The sequence below is a fragment of the Alosa pseudoharengus genome, unplaced genomic scaffold, assembly GCF_046254945.1.
Source record: "Alosa pseudoharengus isolate Yale_2024_CS ecotype anadromous, Long Island Sound unplaced genomic scaffold, YU_APseudo_1.1 YU_APseudo_1.1_scf_16, whole genome shotgun sequence".
Taxonomy (NCBI): Eukaryota; Metazoa; Chordata; class Actinopteri; order Clupeiformes; family Clupeidae; genus Alosa; species Alosa pseudoharengus.
Window position 1 is genome coordinate 33,602,996 of NW_027468630.1, and position 16,781 is coordinate 33,619,776.

Consider the following 16,781-nt stretch of genomic DNA (forward strand, 5'->3'; position numbering starts at 1 on the left):
ATTTAAGAACATTATCTCAGCAGACCTGTGTTTTTCTCTGTGCCAACACTGTTCATTTCATTGCTGTCACATTAAACATATGATCAGAGAAAAATAACCAAAGTGTTAAAGAATAGTGTTATCCCCATAAGGGTCTAAAGTATTCTAAACAGAAAACAGTGTGTCTGTTGTTTGTCCAATTCCCATAATTTAATGGTATACGTGAACACTGGCAGGATTCACAATCCACTGGGGGTGGAGATAGGGCTGCATTTCAGGAATAAAACACACCAGTGTAATAAGCACATCATGAAACTGCACAATATAACAATATAAAAGCACTACATGAAAACAGTGCACATCATACAGAGCACACTAACCTCTTCAGCCTAGCACAAAAAATGATCGGGACAAATCGTGTTTAAATGTATTACGAAAGATTACTCCGCGCTATAGTGCACATCAGACAGTGGTACATCATATTCATTCATCACAAGAACTGAGTATTCATTTAGCCCATTTTAACCTCATCAATCAGAGAGAAAATGCACTTTGTATGATTTCACATAGGTGCTGTCCCAAACAAACAGAAGTTTCTCTCGAGGCATGTATGAGAGCATGGCCAAAATGCCAGCAGGCGCTCTGAAATCAAAACTGACATTCACAGGCTTACCCTTCAGGAGATCAAAGGCATAGGCTACCCTGCTGTCTTTGGTGTCAGTGACATAGAGAACCCCACATGCAATGAAGGCATTCCCAGCCTTGGTGCGAGGGTAGCTGGTGTTGACGATCTCCGAGACTGAGAACGTTTTCTCGTCCAGCTGGGCCACCATGATGGTGTCGTCGAGACTGGAGGCGAAGATGAGCCATAGGCCGTTCTCATCCACCGCCAATTTGAAGTACGTCTTGGAGTTGAACAGCAGGTAAGCCAGATTATGGTACAGTGCATTTTCAATGGACAGGGTGTGTAACCTTTTGGTCTGAAGCTCATATCTGGAGGAAATGAAAGATAGTAAATGAATCAGAAAACAGAAAGAGTGTGCTAGATGACATGGGGAGGGGGGGGGGGTATGTTACAAAACTTACTTGGCAATTTTGAAAGTGCCAGCAATGTTGTAATATATTGAGCCACCGTGTACAATGTGACCACAGCCTTGAAAGAATTTCCCAACATCGATGGTATCACTGCTGCCGTTCTGGAATGCTGCAATGTTCTTGTATACCCGCATAGTTCGACCTAAACAGAAGACAGATGAGTGACCACACTGCATATCTGAGGAGGAGGAAAAACAATGCAGTCCCATGAGACTGGACTCTATAAACACAATGGGATAAGTGTTATTCTCATTACTGCTGTGTCAACACTGCAATCTGCGTGTTTGATGTAGTGGGGTGGTGGACTGGCTATCACAGTGTACATCTAGTTCTCAATCACTACCAGAGAAGTGGTCTGCCACCCAGATCCGCTCATCGTCAGACACAGCTGCATCTTTCATCCAGGTTCCAAATGTGCTCCACATCTTGGCTATGCTCTCGGGTTTGCCAAGTGCTCTTATAACGCAATCTGTTGCACAGACATAAAATCCTGTCAGCAGCCGCCTTTTCGTCCTATTATGAAATGTTTGTCATGTTCATGAAATGATTGATACCTTTTTTCTTCTTCCCAATTGACCCCTTTTCTTTTGCTCCCTCTTTGCCAGTCGAGTCATTTGGAATAGCATGGAGTAATCCTGGTGAGTGGGGATGAATGAGCCATAATAAGGAAATCATGGATTATACATTAGCAGGGATAAGCAGGCAAACTCTTTATAGGGAGAAGACAGGACAGGGCAGGGAAAGTTCCAAACACCTGGGAAAGAGGTTAGAACTAGTGTTGGTGCTAAATGCAAAAAAACTGTTGAACACTTGATGGTGCACTTTGGTATCAGATATCTCTGAAGTAAGTGGAGATCCTCTGTCAAGTGCACGATGTGAGTGGTCAAAAACCTTGAGCTCCAAGGCACAACGGCACTTACCGATAGATTTCTGAGCTGCATGATGGTGAGCTCGATGGGTCCTGTTTCTGGCCGGTCCTTGAGGGCCAGGAGGACCTGGAGGTCCAGCCGGACCAGGGGGCCCCGCAGGGCCAGGTGGACCTGGTGGACCTACCGAATAACAGACCGGGTCATGCTCCATCCATACTACAGTAATACTAATAGGACATGTGGTCAGCTGTAAGTGGTGAGGAGGGACAAGTCCTGACCTTCTAAGAGGACGTCATTGGAGGCCTCGACTGGTTCTCCAGGTGGTCCAGGGTTTCCTTTGTCTCCCTTCTCTCCTGGCTCACCCTTCTCCCCAGGAGGACCTGGGGGATGATCAGAGGACATGCAACCATTACTGCTTACAAAGACACTCATTTAGCAGTTTAAATGAGCTCCTAAGAATGTGTGCACATGGTGTTCTTAAACAAACAAAATTAGAGCTTTGAGTAAATGTAGCCTAGCCAAAGCTGACACCAACATACTGTATATCTATTCTGTATGCTAGATATAAGCAGCCCAAGGGTTACCATAGAGAAGTTATTGATTTGTATTTTTGATAAAATGATTAGAGTTGGTTAAGAATATGTTTGTATATAATTGAGAAGAACATTTCAAAACTCTCATTTTTGTTAAAGTGGTTTTCATTTTAACTATACAAGTGACTAGATGTGACATCATGTAGATTGGAATTCTTGTGACATCCAGCTTATTAAACTGTGGTTAAATTGTGTGCATAGCTAAAATAATAATGGCCTTATCAGTACAGAACATCACTTACAAAAGCAACTGACAGGAATTTCCAGTGGTTTCTAAGAACCAGTCCAGTAAAGCATGAATAACGTCTTTCATGACTAAGACAGAAAAAATCTCAGACCATGTGGGTAGGCTGTTAAGTGCAGCCGGAGAGCGAGCGGAAGTGGTGGAGACCGCAGTTATGAATGCCACCCTGCACTGATGAGGCCATTCTTCACGGCCTGCCTTTCTTCACACCACACTGGTCTGACTGCACGAGCCCGCTTAAAGCCCAGGCCGCCGTCTGATCAGATCAGATCAGAGCATCGGGGCCGATGCTGGCCAACTGTCAGGGAGCTCCACAGACTGGCTGACTGAAGGAGGCCAGTGCAGTGCGTGTGCTCTTATTTCACTGTGGCACTGGGGCCCTGTCCTTTAGCCTGCCCATCACTTCTGCTTCACCTGTCTACGGGGCTAATGCACAGACAGACAGACAGCGAGAGAGAGAGAGAGAGAGTGAAGGAGAGAGAGTGAGAGAGAGAGAGGGTGAAGGCGATAGAGAGTGAGAGAGAGAGAAATGTCTGATGGATGCCTGACCTCTTTTCCCTCGTCTCCCCTCCACCCCGGGCTCTCCTTTAGGCCCCGGTAATCCATCTGTCCCATTGTGCCCAGGCATCCCGTCAGTGCCAGGCAGACCTGTAATGCACAGCATGACTGTAGGACAGCAGCTAATGGACACATTTGGTACAGTTATTTAGGACATGTCTTCTGGTTGTTTCTTTTCTTTTGTGTGAGTGGATGTCTTACCTGCTGGTCCTGGAGGCCCTTAAACATGAACATGTAAAATTATGTTAGAATCCATTTCTAAATATATACATGTACAATCAACTCTGTGCCAACAGAGAATTATGTCTCTGTCTGGGATAATATTTATATCATTTGCATTGCATATGCATTACAGTAATTTACAATTACCAGTGAGGCAGACTCCTTTTGTGCTGTTACAGATGTCTAAAAGGACTTTCACCTACAACAGAAAATACAAATCATAAAGATGAAAGAGATGTTAAGATTGTGTAGAGAAGTTAAGAATAATATAATGCATGACATTTCATATCATTTTTATTTTTAAACTGTTCTTATATATGATTAAACATCATCCTTAGCACCCTTTTTATTGTACTGTTTTATTACGTAACTTATTTACACACATGACTGAACAGGTTCACGCCACAGTTGACACTACACTCTTTAGGAACAAGTACAGGAAACTGAGCAAAACATTAAATTCTGCAAGTGGCAAATTGTGTGCCATCTAGTCAAGCAAATCTGTTATGAATGAGCATAATGGTCAGTGTGACCATCCTAGCTACATTATATAACATGTGGCCATTGAGTGTTATCCTAAGTACAAAGACAATATTAATGTGTAACAGCCTAAAATAATAATAATAATAACAACAATAATAATAGTAATAATAATAATAACAATAATAATAATAATTATTATTATTATTAAATTATGATATCTACAAATAATAATATTTTTGTTGTTGTTATTATAAAATTACATATAATCCTCCGGAATAGCAAATAGATGTAAATAGATATTTAGTCTGTCTTACTGGCACCATGGAGTAGGTCATCATCATCATCATGTCCCCTTGCTGCTCCGCTCTGTGTATGCCCTGTCCATGGTGGACACCTTGAGTGGCGTGGAGCAGCTCCTCCTGCGCGTGGTGCAGCTCCTGGCTCCTCTTGTTGCGTGAGCTCTGGGACGGCTCCCCTTGGTCCTCGGGGCCCCTGACCTGGGACAGGAACTCCACCACGGAGCTCTCCGAGATCTCCTGCAGTCGGCCCTCCAGAAGGACGAGCCGGGCAGACAGCTGGGTCTGCTGGACCAGGAGGATGAACAGCCCCCCTGAGTTGACCAGGGTCAGCACACAGGTGCCGTACAACAGAAACTGTACCATCCACGGCAGCTTGTGGCTGCTGAGCTTCATGATTCCTCTTCTACTCGTGTCCGGGAGTTCCGTTAGCATCAGTGCCGCTGTCAGCGTAAATGTCCAAAAGTTTGTGTTTGCATCCACACTCCTTTGTCTGGGCGATACAGAACCTACTCTGGGCAGTTTGGCAGTGACCAGAAAGGATAAATGCTGTCCTTGTTCTGTCCAAAGGCACACAGAGTTGGTATTACAGTCTGGAGCCTCTCGAGAAGAACCCCCTTCTTGTGCAGTCACCTGATTTATATGCAGTTGTGCCCATTCTTTGGTGTGTAACTGTGGCCCGTCTATGACATAATTCATATGAACAGAGCATTTGCTGATGTGGAAGGGTTAGGGGGGGTGGAGACCAAGGGCAAATGTTGAATGTTGTTGTTCACACAATTTTTTATCTGTGTCTGTCACTTGAATTTATGTCAAAAAGCAATATGTTGCTCCTCTTTTGAAATTCCAAAATCATTTCCTGTTGATGGATAATCCGAGAATGCTCGGATGAATTAACGATTAATGATAATTATAATAACATACAATTGTAGAAATGTAAGAGATTAGACATTGGAGGCAACATCTACTTTTGTCAAATGAAATGAAATGCTGGACAAGATAAGACTGCATATGCTTAATAATGAACAGAAAAAACACTGAATACAAAAAGAAGGATGCTGTGAATGTATGCTTCACAGAGATTACTTAAGAATCCATACATTTCAATGAATCAACATAACATTCAAAATTATAAATCCTCCGTATATTAAATGCACCATTGTTTCACCAGTCTATGCATTTGGCCCTGCCAAGACTGCTCCCCATGCACCCGGCAGCTATAGGTCACTGCCAACCATCAGCACACATCCATGCCGCCGTGTCTGAGGAGCTTGTGGCAAAGTGACAGCACTGGGAGTGGGACCATCTCTGGCTCTTAGGTGGTTCAAACGTGTCCCCTGGGGATGTCCATGCTAAAGTGTCCCACTGCCCTTTCACCCAAAGCCACCTCAGTACTGCTGGGCTTTTAGACGGCACCGTGGTGAGGCGGCCAGTCGGAGCTCTCAGCCAAACGCGGTGCAGTCGTTCTGCATTATGATTGTCCAGCCATGTGCAGCCCCTACGCCCATTAGTGCTGGAAAAAAGGCTCTCTACAATATGGATACCACAGCAGGCTGCCCTGCCAATTACCTGCAGATCTAGCTAACATGGATTTGAATATATTTGTATAATACAAATACATCAATCTCTGTATTAGTGTCTTTTACCATCAATACATCAGTTATGAAATGTATTATTTGGTGGGAAAAAAAATACAAAAAGATATATTGAGACAGGATGGGCTTGCTGTCTGCCAGCAAATGTCAAAAACTGATGAGGCAATGCAAGATGGGAACAGACAGAAGGAAGAAAAATAAAATATCTGGTCTTTCAACTCAACTTGCTCAGGGTTACATTACTAATTACAAACTGTCACCATGGGCTGGAAGGTTGGAAGATGTCAAGAGAAAATCTATCAAGTTTCAAGGTGGAATGAAGATTGTGGAAATGACTTACTACTGCACGCCTTACACATTGAGGACATGTGAATACAGGCAATTATCCCCCTGGTGTCGTGAGAAAGCAGAGGGAAGTGGTTTGGCAGTATGTTTGGTGAGGAACACTACACTCTTTCTCCTTCCCTGCTGGCACATGTGGTGAGAGGGAACCTTGTAGCCACCTACTCTGGCTGCAGATGGCTGAGCAGCTGGCTGTGTTTTTATTCGGCCAGTCACTTGACCGCCAGCTAAAACATCTTAGGACACTGCGGCAGCGGCGGCTGGGTCAGTGGGCATCAGGGAAAGTGACGCATCAGAGACTGGACACTCGTCACCTTCTAGTCCAAACTGCAGAGGAGGACTGAGTGGGCAACACGTGTCCAAAGGCTGACGTTTTCCTAGAAAATTTACCCATTCTCATTCACTGAACTCTGCCATGGTGACACACATGCTGTTCATTATCCATACATGATGCAGTTATTTGAATGCTATTCTGTTTTTGATTTGGTCTTTTCAGTTTTTGACAGATTTTATGTAAGCATCAGTACTGTTTACATAAGATTTTGGATAAATAATAATATTATTCATAATAATAATATTATTAATAATAATAAAAGAAAGTATGGCACAAAAACTCCTGCTCATAAGAGCATTGACTATAACACTTCTATAGGAGTATAATTCTGCTATTCAGCATGTCACCATCACAGTAACTGATGATCCACAGTTCAACTTTTCAACTTTCACTATTTAAATTCATAAAGAATAGAGAGAGACACAGAGAGCTCATTCATGTACCTTTTCAAATAGCAGTCATCCATGTTCCAGCAACTTAATAGCTCCTTGTCTGAAATGTTAGAAGGAGTAGACCGGGTGTTATCTTTCATGACTCTATTTTGTGTATTTCTAAAAAATTACTTTCTTTGGACCTGATAAAGGTGAATGTGTTCTTAACACACCAAACTGGCATGTACGAAGAAGCAAAGAAAGAAAACCTCATAAGATGTTGAGGGCAAAGTAGCAACATGATTCGCCCAATTATTTCAGAAACATTTATAGATAGAGACAAGGTTATGTTAACATGAATTAATGATTCAATAATGATTTCATTTGGCATTCAGAGTGGGAGGTCTGAGAGAAAGTCCTAGAATTCCTCCATAGCTCAATCATGCTGTATGCCCTGAAAATGACAACTCATTTCAGTCCACAGGACTTGTACTTATACAGACAGCATTATCTGAGCTGCTGGACAACGCATGTATAAAGATCTCCATGGGATTCCGGCAGATTCCATCATGGAGAGTGTGGGCGTCAAGTGAATTCACAGAGTCCTTTTATCCACATTTTATGGCACAAAGGGCCCTCTGACAACACAGACGTCCTTTGACATAAATAATATGAACAAAGTCTGTTATCGTGTGTACAAAGAGAAAGATGACTGCTTTTATTTTAAGAGGGGAAAGATTATGGAATTGTTATAGAATTGTCTGTTCACACTGCGGATCTAAAACAATTGCATAAATGATAGTATCTTGATGGCAAATATCCACAAATTTAATTTGCAGATTGCTATATGAAAAAGATTTTCTGTCAATGTCCAAGGGTTAATTAGGGTGCCTTACTAGATTTACTCTATTTTATTTCTAATTATTACTAAATTATTAACATTCTTATATAGTTACGCAGATATCATGATATATTCAAGATAGTAACTGGGAGTAGTAAGATAAATCTTTGTTGGTAAAAACAGGCAGGGGGGCCTTGCCACTCATTCTCTCCATCATAAACCTATCTTGAGAGTTGCACATTGCCAAAGAATTTTAGATTTGGAAATGTTCAAACCTGCCACCAGCTGGTGAACATGGAAATAATATGAAGTTCCAAGAGCTATGGTGACATCACATGAAATACACACACAATAAGGAGAACCCTGTTTTGTTTGTACATCTTTTACATCCCTACCAACACTCGTTAATAACAGACAGAGAAGATTTCTTTTGCTTTTTAAACAATTTAAAAAAATATTCAGAAGGAAGAACTGGTTCTATTGGTGGCACACTGATTACATGCTTCCCTCTACTGATTTAAATTGCGATGCCAGACAACATTACAACAGATCAGGCAGGAAATGGCTGAAAAAGGAATAAAATACATAATGTAGTAGAATTTCACAACACATTTATGAAACTTGCAGTTTACACTGCACAATGATGAAAACAAAATCATAGCATTAGGACATGTTCAAAATTGTATAAAGTAAGTGCTTGAGAAGAAAAATATTTTTAAGTGTGTATTTTACTACTCTAATTATGTAAATATTATGTCCTTTTCAGATGCTAAATCATATGGTTACGAACCAAGAAGAGTTGCTTTGAAAACTCAGTTGCAACATTCTCAAGGACATGAGAAGTTGGAGGAGAATCAGAGGCAAGGCTACCCTGGGTTTGTTTGATATGTTCCTTTTTTGTTATGACTTTTGCATTATCCTGACCTACCTCCTCTCTGTGTCTTTCGTATAAAAGGCGACCCATTCCAAAACTGAACCACTGAGAGGACATCAGAGTCTAGAAGCTGTTCACTGTTGCAGGGACCTGTTGGTGATAATATTCTATACAGTTTAAATGGCAGCGGATCTGTTACAGCCGTGCATGCACACCATTGATCAGCTGCACATGGACCAGACGATGACGGAGCTGTGGTTCAGCGGGCCACTGAACACGACACACAGCCTGCCAGAGAGCGTGTCTGGGACTACGGCCACACTGCTGCTCATGCTCGGCCTGCTGGTAGCATTGCTCAACTTGAATGAGAAGTCCTCTCTGCCAGGTCAGTACCACAGACCCCAACAACCATTTCTCTTTCTCTTTCTGTGTGTGTGTGCTTGCCTGAAGCGTTGACATAACGTTCTTGTCTATGATTACAAATGAGATCTTGGGATACATTACGTAATGGTGCATAACTATTTACAATTCTATGAAGAACTTCAAACAGGCTATGATATGTTTCTTGGATTATGCCCATAGATATTTCATGGTCAATATGAGAAGGTTTGGGTACTCAGTTTTGACATTTCTACCCTGCAGGACCCTCCTTTTATCTGGGATTAGGACCTCTGATGTCTTATTCACGCTTCATTTGGACGGGGATTGGAACAGCAAGCAACTATTACAATAAACAATATGGAGACATTGTCAGAGTGTGGATCAATGGAGAAGAAACCCTAATCTTGAGCAGGTAAGAGGAGCTGAGCTACACTCATATTGGACATGTTTAAAACATGTAGATGAATGTGTTTGTGAAACATGTACATGAAAGTGTTTTTCACAGAGTGTCCTAGAAGTGTTTCCTATATACAGTAAATGCAGCTGTTGTGAAGCCTTTAATCTGTGGCAGGTAATTATTGCATATATTAATAGTGGCCTACTTGTGTGATAGGTCCTCTGCTGTGTATCATGTCCTGAAGCAGTCCAAGTACACAGCCAGGTTTGGCAGTAAGCAGGGCCTGCAGTGTATAGGAATGCATGACAGAGGGATTATCTTCAACTCAAATGTTACTCTCTGGAAGAAAGTGCGAGCCTTCTATGCAAAAGGTAACAATTCTTTAAAAATTCTGCTGAATTTGTTCAGTCTAAAATACTGTTGGAATACCTACTATAATACTAATACATGAGTCATGGATACACGTACAAGGTGATTGTCCTTTCATTCTCCATGGCGTGTGGTGACTGTGTTGGTACGTTTAGCCCTGACAGGTCCGGGGCTGCAGAAGACTCTGGAGATCTGCGCGTCCTCGACCCTGAAGCAGCTGGAGCAGCTGCAGGACGTGCGCAGCACGGAGGGCCACGTGGACGTGGACGTGCTCACCCTGCTGCGCTGCGTGGTGGTGGACATCTCCAACAGACTCTTCCTGGGAGTCCCATTCAATGGTCAGTCAGGCCCCTGTGTGTGTGCCCCTGTGTGTGCATTGTTCTGTCAACGATACTGATATTTAATTTTTGGTAAACATGAAACATTTTTTGTTTTGAAGTTGGATAAACAGGAACAAAATGGTTTCATAAATGCCTTTTATTCTTTTTTTCCAGAAAAGGAGCTGCTTTCCAAAATCCATAAGTATTTTGAGACCTGGCAGACAGTCCTGATTAAGCCAGACATTTACTTTAAGTTGGAGTGGCTTCATAACAAACACAAGAGAGCAGCGTAAGTAGTCACCTCTATTTGACTGCACTTCAAATCTGATGCTACTGCCAGAAACCTCTCGTATCAAATATCTGAAATACTATTAATCAACTTTTTATTTTCTTGATTTTAACTTCAGTAAGGAACTTCAAGACACAATTGAGAGCCTTATTGAGGAGAAACGGACAATGCTACGCTCTGCAGAGAAGCTGGACAACATTGACTTCACTACAGACTTGATATTTGCCCAGGTTAGAAACTTACATGTATGGTGACAGCATTTAGCAGCATTTAATGATTTTGCACACTGCATTGCAGACATAAAGCTTTGGTGATGCATGACTGTTAGAATCTAATAGCCTGCATCCCTAATGCATTAGAAGTGTGATGAAGTCGCTCATCCTTACCTCTGCTCTTCCCTTGTGTGTGTGTCATACAGAACCATGGGGAGCTGAGTGCAGACAATGTGTGCCAGTGTGTGTTGGAGATGGTGATCGCTGCTCCGGACACCCTCTCCATCAGCCTCTTCTTCATGCTGCTGCTCCTCAAGCAGCACCCTGAGGTGGAAAAGAAGATTCTGGACGAGCTGGACACTATGATAGGTACGTTAGGTAAAACACTGTTTCATAAGTTACTGTTAAAAATCATTCCTCAATAATGGTCACAGCCTTGCAGTATTCAGTTGCCCCTATAATATATTATTAAATCTCATTCAATATGTTAATGTTCATGGTGCAGGTGACAAGCCTCTCCGCCATGCTGACCTCCCCAAGCTGACAGTACTGGAGAGCTTTATCAACGAGTCGTTGAGGTTCCACCCAGTGGTCGACTTCACCATGCGCAGGGCACTGGCTGATGATATTATCGACGGCTACAAGGTGACCAAAGGAACCAACATCATCCTGAACGTAGGCCGCATGCACAAGACAGAGTTCTTCCTGAAACCAAATGAATTTAGTTTGGACAACTTCGACAAAAATGTAAGTGCAAGGAAATATTTCTCAAAAATGGTTCATTTTTCTTCAAAGCCAGTCTTGCTGCCTTATGATATAGATTTGCAGAAAGTTCTGTAACAGATTAAAACAGAAAATACTCTTTATAGTTCTACCTTAAGAAAAACAGCTCCTCTCATTGTTTGCTCTCTTGGCCAGGTGCCCAATCGATTCTTTCAGCCTTTCGGCTCAGGGCCGCGCTCCTGTGTGGGGAAACACATCGCCATGGTGATGATGAAGTCTATCTTGGTGACGCTGCTTTCCCGCTATTCCGTGTGTCCGCGGCACGATTGCACTGTCGAAAACATTCCTCAGACCAACAACCTCTCCCAGCAGCCAGTGGAAGAAGACGAAGCCTCTATGATGGTGCGCTTCATTCCACGGAAGCGCTTAAGGAGCAACCCAGGAAAAGCCTAATGTCTCAATACTGTAGAAACTTGATGTTGTGATGTTTGCTGTATTTATCTGCTATTTGTTACCACCTTTATGATTTTGCAATGATTTCATGAATTTGATGTATATTGTCTATTTTGCTGTATTTTCTGCATGGCTTAGGCTATGCATTTCATGTGTGTTTTGTGTTATGACTGTATGTTAAAGAATATAATTAAATATACATTATTTGATGAAATATGAAATAATTGTGTGTGTTTTTTGTGTAACTTTTGCAATTACTTGAATGCTGGTATCTTTTTTGACAGTAGAGGGCACTATGGGTCTTGTTTTCAAAGCAGTGAGTATGTCATGCACTGAATGCTCTTAAGCTAATCCACTGATAGGACAGAAATCACACATAGACTCCAAAAGTAAATATTTCAAGTTAAAATAGACAAATTGTTTAACTGTGACATGTCTGTTCAATGTCAGTCTGGCTGAGAAGATGCAGCCCAAAAAATAACCAAAATAAAATGGAGTGTCTGGTTTGTCTGGCACAAACAGTTGGGATAAACCGACCATACACCATGGACTGACAGTGGGAGCCCACTGAGTCACCAGTGGTCTGCTGAGAGCAGACGGCCCTGGGGTCTGAGCTGCTGAGCCCGTTAATGGCCTTTCAGTGGCAGATGGAGTCCATTCAGAAGACGGTCACTAGACTCTCATTATCGCCTCTTCAGAGTCAGAAGAGGTCCTGTTCCCACAGATGTTTGCTTACATGTACAAACCACTGTTCCTCATGAAACTATATTGCACCCACATGACCACACCATCCCTCCACCAAATAGAATACTGTATGCAAACTTTCCTCTCTGCTCTGCTGTCGGCAGTTAATCACGATAAGACAACCTACATTTTTCAAATTGAAACAGGACATTAGTAAAGCAGAAACAAAATAAAGGAAATATTTTATATTCAAGAAGGTTGGAGGTCTGATCTTCCATCTATCTGTATTTATTTTTAATGGGCATTTAAAAATAGTCGTTATGACGTATATTAATTTATGGAAGGGCTGTGAAAGGTCCTTGTGGTGTACTCTGATTTCCTCCAGGGTCTGTGCTGTCAGATTGATACCACAGCTGACATCACAACCTTAATTGAAGGGAATGAGCTGAACTCACACATGGGTACCTTCCTCTCACTGATCCCAAACAAGGAGCCGTCCAGGAAAGTCACACAGGCCCATTTTTACTAGGCTTCTTAATAATATTAATAATAATAATAATAATAATAATAATACATTTTTCATTCCTAAAAACTTAAAACTATGAAACTTCATAATTACAACAGTTCACCATGTATCTATTCCACATATCTAAACACTGTTGTGATATTGGTTATACTAATGATAAAACTATCATATCAAAGAATTATATTTCATACATTAGGGGCTGCAAATTATTGCAGGCATCCTAGAAAACCTGCCAGGTATGTTTACAGGTCCCTTTGCTGAAATAAATGTAACATTTTACGTAGATGAGCGCTGCCATTTCAATTAGACCTTGATGACTCACGCAGACATGGAGTGGGGCCAAGTGAACAGCTAAACAATGCATTGCAATTGCATATGGCTTTGTGCCTCTGCTTTCAATTCTGGAAATTTCCATATCAATGCTTGTCGTCAGTATAGAGAACAACAGACCCAGACTATAATTGACAGGTAAAGTGAAATTGGTCTGTTCAGGAGAGATTCGTCTGGGATTCAAAACAGTTGTCCAATGAACAGGTGTCAGGTGGCAGATGATGTGAAAAAGATAAAGCGTTCAAAACAACAACTAAAAACAGCTTTCTGCACACAGACACTGAAGACTGAAGAAATAGTGCTTACTCTCACGCTCAGCAGAAATTATGCAAATTTCATCAAGGTGCACTGCTGAATAGGTACATTTGTATGTGAGGGTAGGAAATCATACATCGCAGACCATTATTTAAGTCAGGAAGTCATGGGAAAATACTGGATATTCAAGACAACCATTATCAAGATGACCTCAAAGGCAACTGGATTCTAAATAAATGCTGTCGAGACTTCTTGTTGTCACAAGGCTATTTACAAACAACAGAGTCAGTTCCCCAAGGGCCCCTAGATTTAGCCTGTTGTATTCTTATGTTAACAGTCCTTCCTCTGATAACTGAACAGTTGTTACATTAGACAGGCGTTTCATTCTATGGTCAGCAAGCAAATAATATAAACTGTTGAATCACTAAATAAACACATATGCAAGTCTTTTCTGAAGACAACCTCTAGCCACACTTTGATTACGTTTTGAAAGGCCAAAACTACAGAACATCAAAGGCTGATGAAAATAAATTGGTTTTAGTTGATATGACTTCTTTCATGAAGGCCTTTCAACTCATGCCAACTCCGTTGCTTCTGATTTTATATCAAATGAATATTTGCCAAATTCAGTGGTCATTCCTTCACTGTGGTCAATACAATTTCCCACAACAAAAGTTTTGTGACTCACAGTCCAGGGTTGACTCAAGAATAAAGATAAAGCCAAATCCTATAATCAAGCACACAAATGAGAGTATGAGGACAGAGATGGGAGTGATTTCTCCTGAGTGGAGGAGAGCTTGGAGAACTTGGGCCACAGGGGTAAATGTTGCACAGAAGAGTGAAGCCCAATCGTGTTTTACAAAAGTGAGAGGGAAATTATAATTATGTTCTGCTTCATCAGAAAAAGGATAATTAAGCAGACAAACATGAGCCACAGATGATTAGAGAGGCTTTATTTCCGCAGTTCTATCCAAAAGGCTATGACAACGTAGCCCACAATGCAGACAGTATTTTACATTTATTATTCAATTCGCTTGAATGAACTCAACCTCGGCTGTGTAAAATATCACAATGGACAGTCACAAACAAAGTCCGCAAAGATAAAAAAAAAACAATTTAATTACTGCCTTTTACAGATGTTTGAAGTTCTCATACTTTGGAAGCTTCAAAGCCTTGCCTTGAGCATCTATTCGCTGCCAGTGACAGTGCGGTAACAAATTCAAGCATGTTTGAAGTGCTCTTATTCCTGAAGGGATATTTCATTTAAATTTCATGATCCAGATGTTGTTTGAGACAACAACAAGAGCAACAGGTGTAAAAGTTCTAAATGTTAATGTTTACTGAATTGAAATGTCTGAAAAAGACACACCCTGAGGCCAATTTATCTTAATGTGACATGTTTTGTACCATTAGTTCCCACGGACTCTGGCAGTGTGCACAGCTCACACTGTTGAGCCCACAGGTGCACCTCTTCCCTCTGTGCTGTGTCACAATTACAGGAAGTCAGGAGGCTTGGCTCTTCTAAATACGTAAACAAATCAGCCTTGACCTCTAACAATGCTATATGTTTATTTATTCCTTTAAAAGCCCTGGCTTTTGTTAACTAGGAAAATGTTGATTTTGATTATTGATTATTGATTATTATGATTTTAGCAAGATATGTGTGTGCGTGGGGGGGGGGGGGGGGCTTAATATCCAAAAGATTAATGAAAATGTGCAACATTTGCCTCATTTTATGGACTGTGAAAAATAGTCAATTGCATCAGGTCAATTGCAGTTTTATTTTGAGGACACAGGCACTACCATGATCTTTGATGTCTCTTTCAGCACACTCGGGGGGGCTTCTTCACAAGCAAACACCATCGCAAACAGGAAACAAGAGCCCATTTGAGCCCTTTCATTCATGGGGGCCTTCTGAGAAACTGAAAGAGTGGAGGTCTGCCAAAGCCCAGATCTGATCGAGAGCAAACCCCCTCCACACCACCCAACCCTGGCTTTTCTAGGGAGGCACTGCCTTCGACCACTGAATCACAAAAGATATCTGTAACACATCACATCTAGAAAAAAAAAAAAAAAAGCCTTCCACTCTAGAGTTAGTCACAGAGTCCTTGGCAGCAAACAAGAGGATGAATAATATCTCCTTCCACATCACGGAAGTGCCTCTTCAATGGAAATAAAAAAACAAGTCTGCAGACAAAGTGTCTGTGTGTATGAGTGTCACTAAATGGCCCTGCTGTGTTAGACTGGGTCTCAATGTGGCAGTAAGGGAGACAATTCCGACAGCAAATAACTCCCATTAAAGTGTGGTTTTGGATAGCTCTCCCTCAGAGCTTGCAGTATCCAAAGCAGATGTGAAACATTTCTGGCAGCAGTGTCCATTTAGATAAAACTCGCTGCCCAAATGCATTTTAGGAAAGGAAAGCATACACATTCTATTTGAATATATGCATGACTCCAATTAAACCACTTTACAAGCAGTTTGCCTGAATTTGTTTCTTAAGCTAGTTATGAGAGCTACTTACACAACTGGCCGAGGGAATTCTTTCCCAAGACGGTAGGTTCTCTCTGAGAATCACAAGAGTCTTTTTTAACAACTCACAGCTAAAACAAATTTTATCTAAACAGAGAAAAAAATGCACAAGCAAACCATAAATAACATTTGCGCACGCAAATATAAATAACTACGATCAGACCTGCTTGTGAACTATCTGCTGTGGTTACTGGAAACCACACATACTGTATCAGATCGCCAACATTAACGCAGAGTACCCATGAATTAGGCCTCTTTAGGAGTGGTGAGAATAAACATTTATAAATGTTTATTGAAAGGCTGTAGTGTTTAGTAGTGGCCATAAGAGTCTTGCAAAAAAGTCCCCAAGACCTTACTATATAACTCCACATGGATGAGAAGGTATAGCTGAAAGTGGGCCCTCTATAAACCAGACCAGTTTAGGGGACCCGGGGCAGAGGGAAGAAACAAACAGTGACTGAGGCTTTGACTGTATGTTAACCTTAAAGCAGGATGGCACAGAGTGTTTAAACCCCCCAGTGTTATTGTAATGGGTCATGCTACCACAGGAAGCCATCTGCTTTGTTGCTGACAAACCTGTGGGCTATCAATGCAATAAAAAAATGAAAACATGAAT

The 16,781-nt window shown here is 41.5% G+C and overlaps 2 protein-coding genes across 2 annotated transcripts; one reads left to right on the top strand and one right to left on the bottom strand.

The window, feature by feature from the left end:
- Nucleotides 1–147: 147 nt before the first annotated feature.
- Nucleotides 148–4,850, bottom strand: gldn (gliomedin). Its single transcript, XM_076287813.1, has 10 exons — nucleotides 4,358–4,850; nucleotides 3,708–3,759; nucleotides 3,540–3,557; nucleotides 3,330–3,428; nucleotides 2,222–2,323; nucleotides 1,995–2,123; nucleotides 1,629–1,709; nucleotides 1,418–1,543; nucleotides 1,066–1,216; nucleotides 148–972 (listed from the first exon to the last, which is right to left on the bottom strand). The coding sequence occupies exons 1-10, from the start codon at nucleotides 4,772–4,774 to the stop codon at nucleotides 510–512; spliced, it is 1,638 nt and encodes a 545-aa protein (XP_076143928.1). The 5' UTR covers nucleotides 4,775–4,850; the 3' UTR covers nucleotides 148–509.
- Nucleotides 4,851–8,876: 4,026 nt separating this feature from the next.
- cyp19a1a (cytochrome P450, family 19, subfamily A, polypeptide 1a) lies at nucleotides 8,877–11,840 on the top strand. The gene is made up of 9 exons (XM_076287814.1): nucleotides 8,877–9,081; nucleotides 9,339–9,489; nucleotides 9,691–9,845; nucleotides 9,999–10,181; nucleotides 10,338–10,452; nucleotides 10,571–10,682; nucleotides 10,871–11,033; nucleotides 11,170–11,411; nucleotides 11,583–11,840. Exons 1-9 carry the CDS (start codon nucleotides 8,877–8,879, stop codon nucleotides 11,838–11,840), a joined length of 1,584 nt encoding a protein of 527 aa, XP_076143929.1.
- The last annotated feature ends 4,941 nt before the right edge of the window (nucleotides 11,841–16,781 follow it).

Excerpts from the sequence above, each read along its gene's own strand:
- gldn (XM_076287813.1), bottom strand. The coding sequence starts at position 4,774 with ATGCTAACGGAACTCCCGGACACGAGTAGAAGAGGAATCATGAAGCTC. Across the intron at positions 2,324-3,329 it reads GGGGAGACGAGGGAAAAGAG|GTCCTCCTGGGGAGAAGGGT; the intron begins GTCAGGCATCCA and ends ATCATCCCCCAG. Across the intron at positions 1,217-1,417 it reads GGTGGCAGACCACTTCTCTG|GTCGAACTATGCGGGTATAC; the intron begins GTAGTGATTGAG and ends TCTTCTGTTTAG.
- cyp19a1a (XM_076287814.1), top strand. The coding sequence starts at position 8,877 with ATGGCAGCGGATCTGTTACAGCCGTGCATGCACACCATTGATCAGCTG. Across the intron at positions 9,490-9,690 it reads GAAACCCTAATCTTGAGCAG|GTCCTCTGCTGTGTATCATG; the intron begins GTAAGAGGAGCT and ends CTTGTGTGATAG. Across the intron at positions 10,683-10,870 it reads CAGACTTGATATTTGCCCAG|AACCATGGGGAGCTGAGTGC; the intron begins GTTAGAAACTTA and ends TGTGTCATACAG.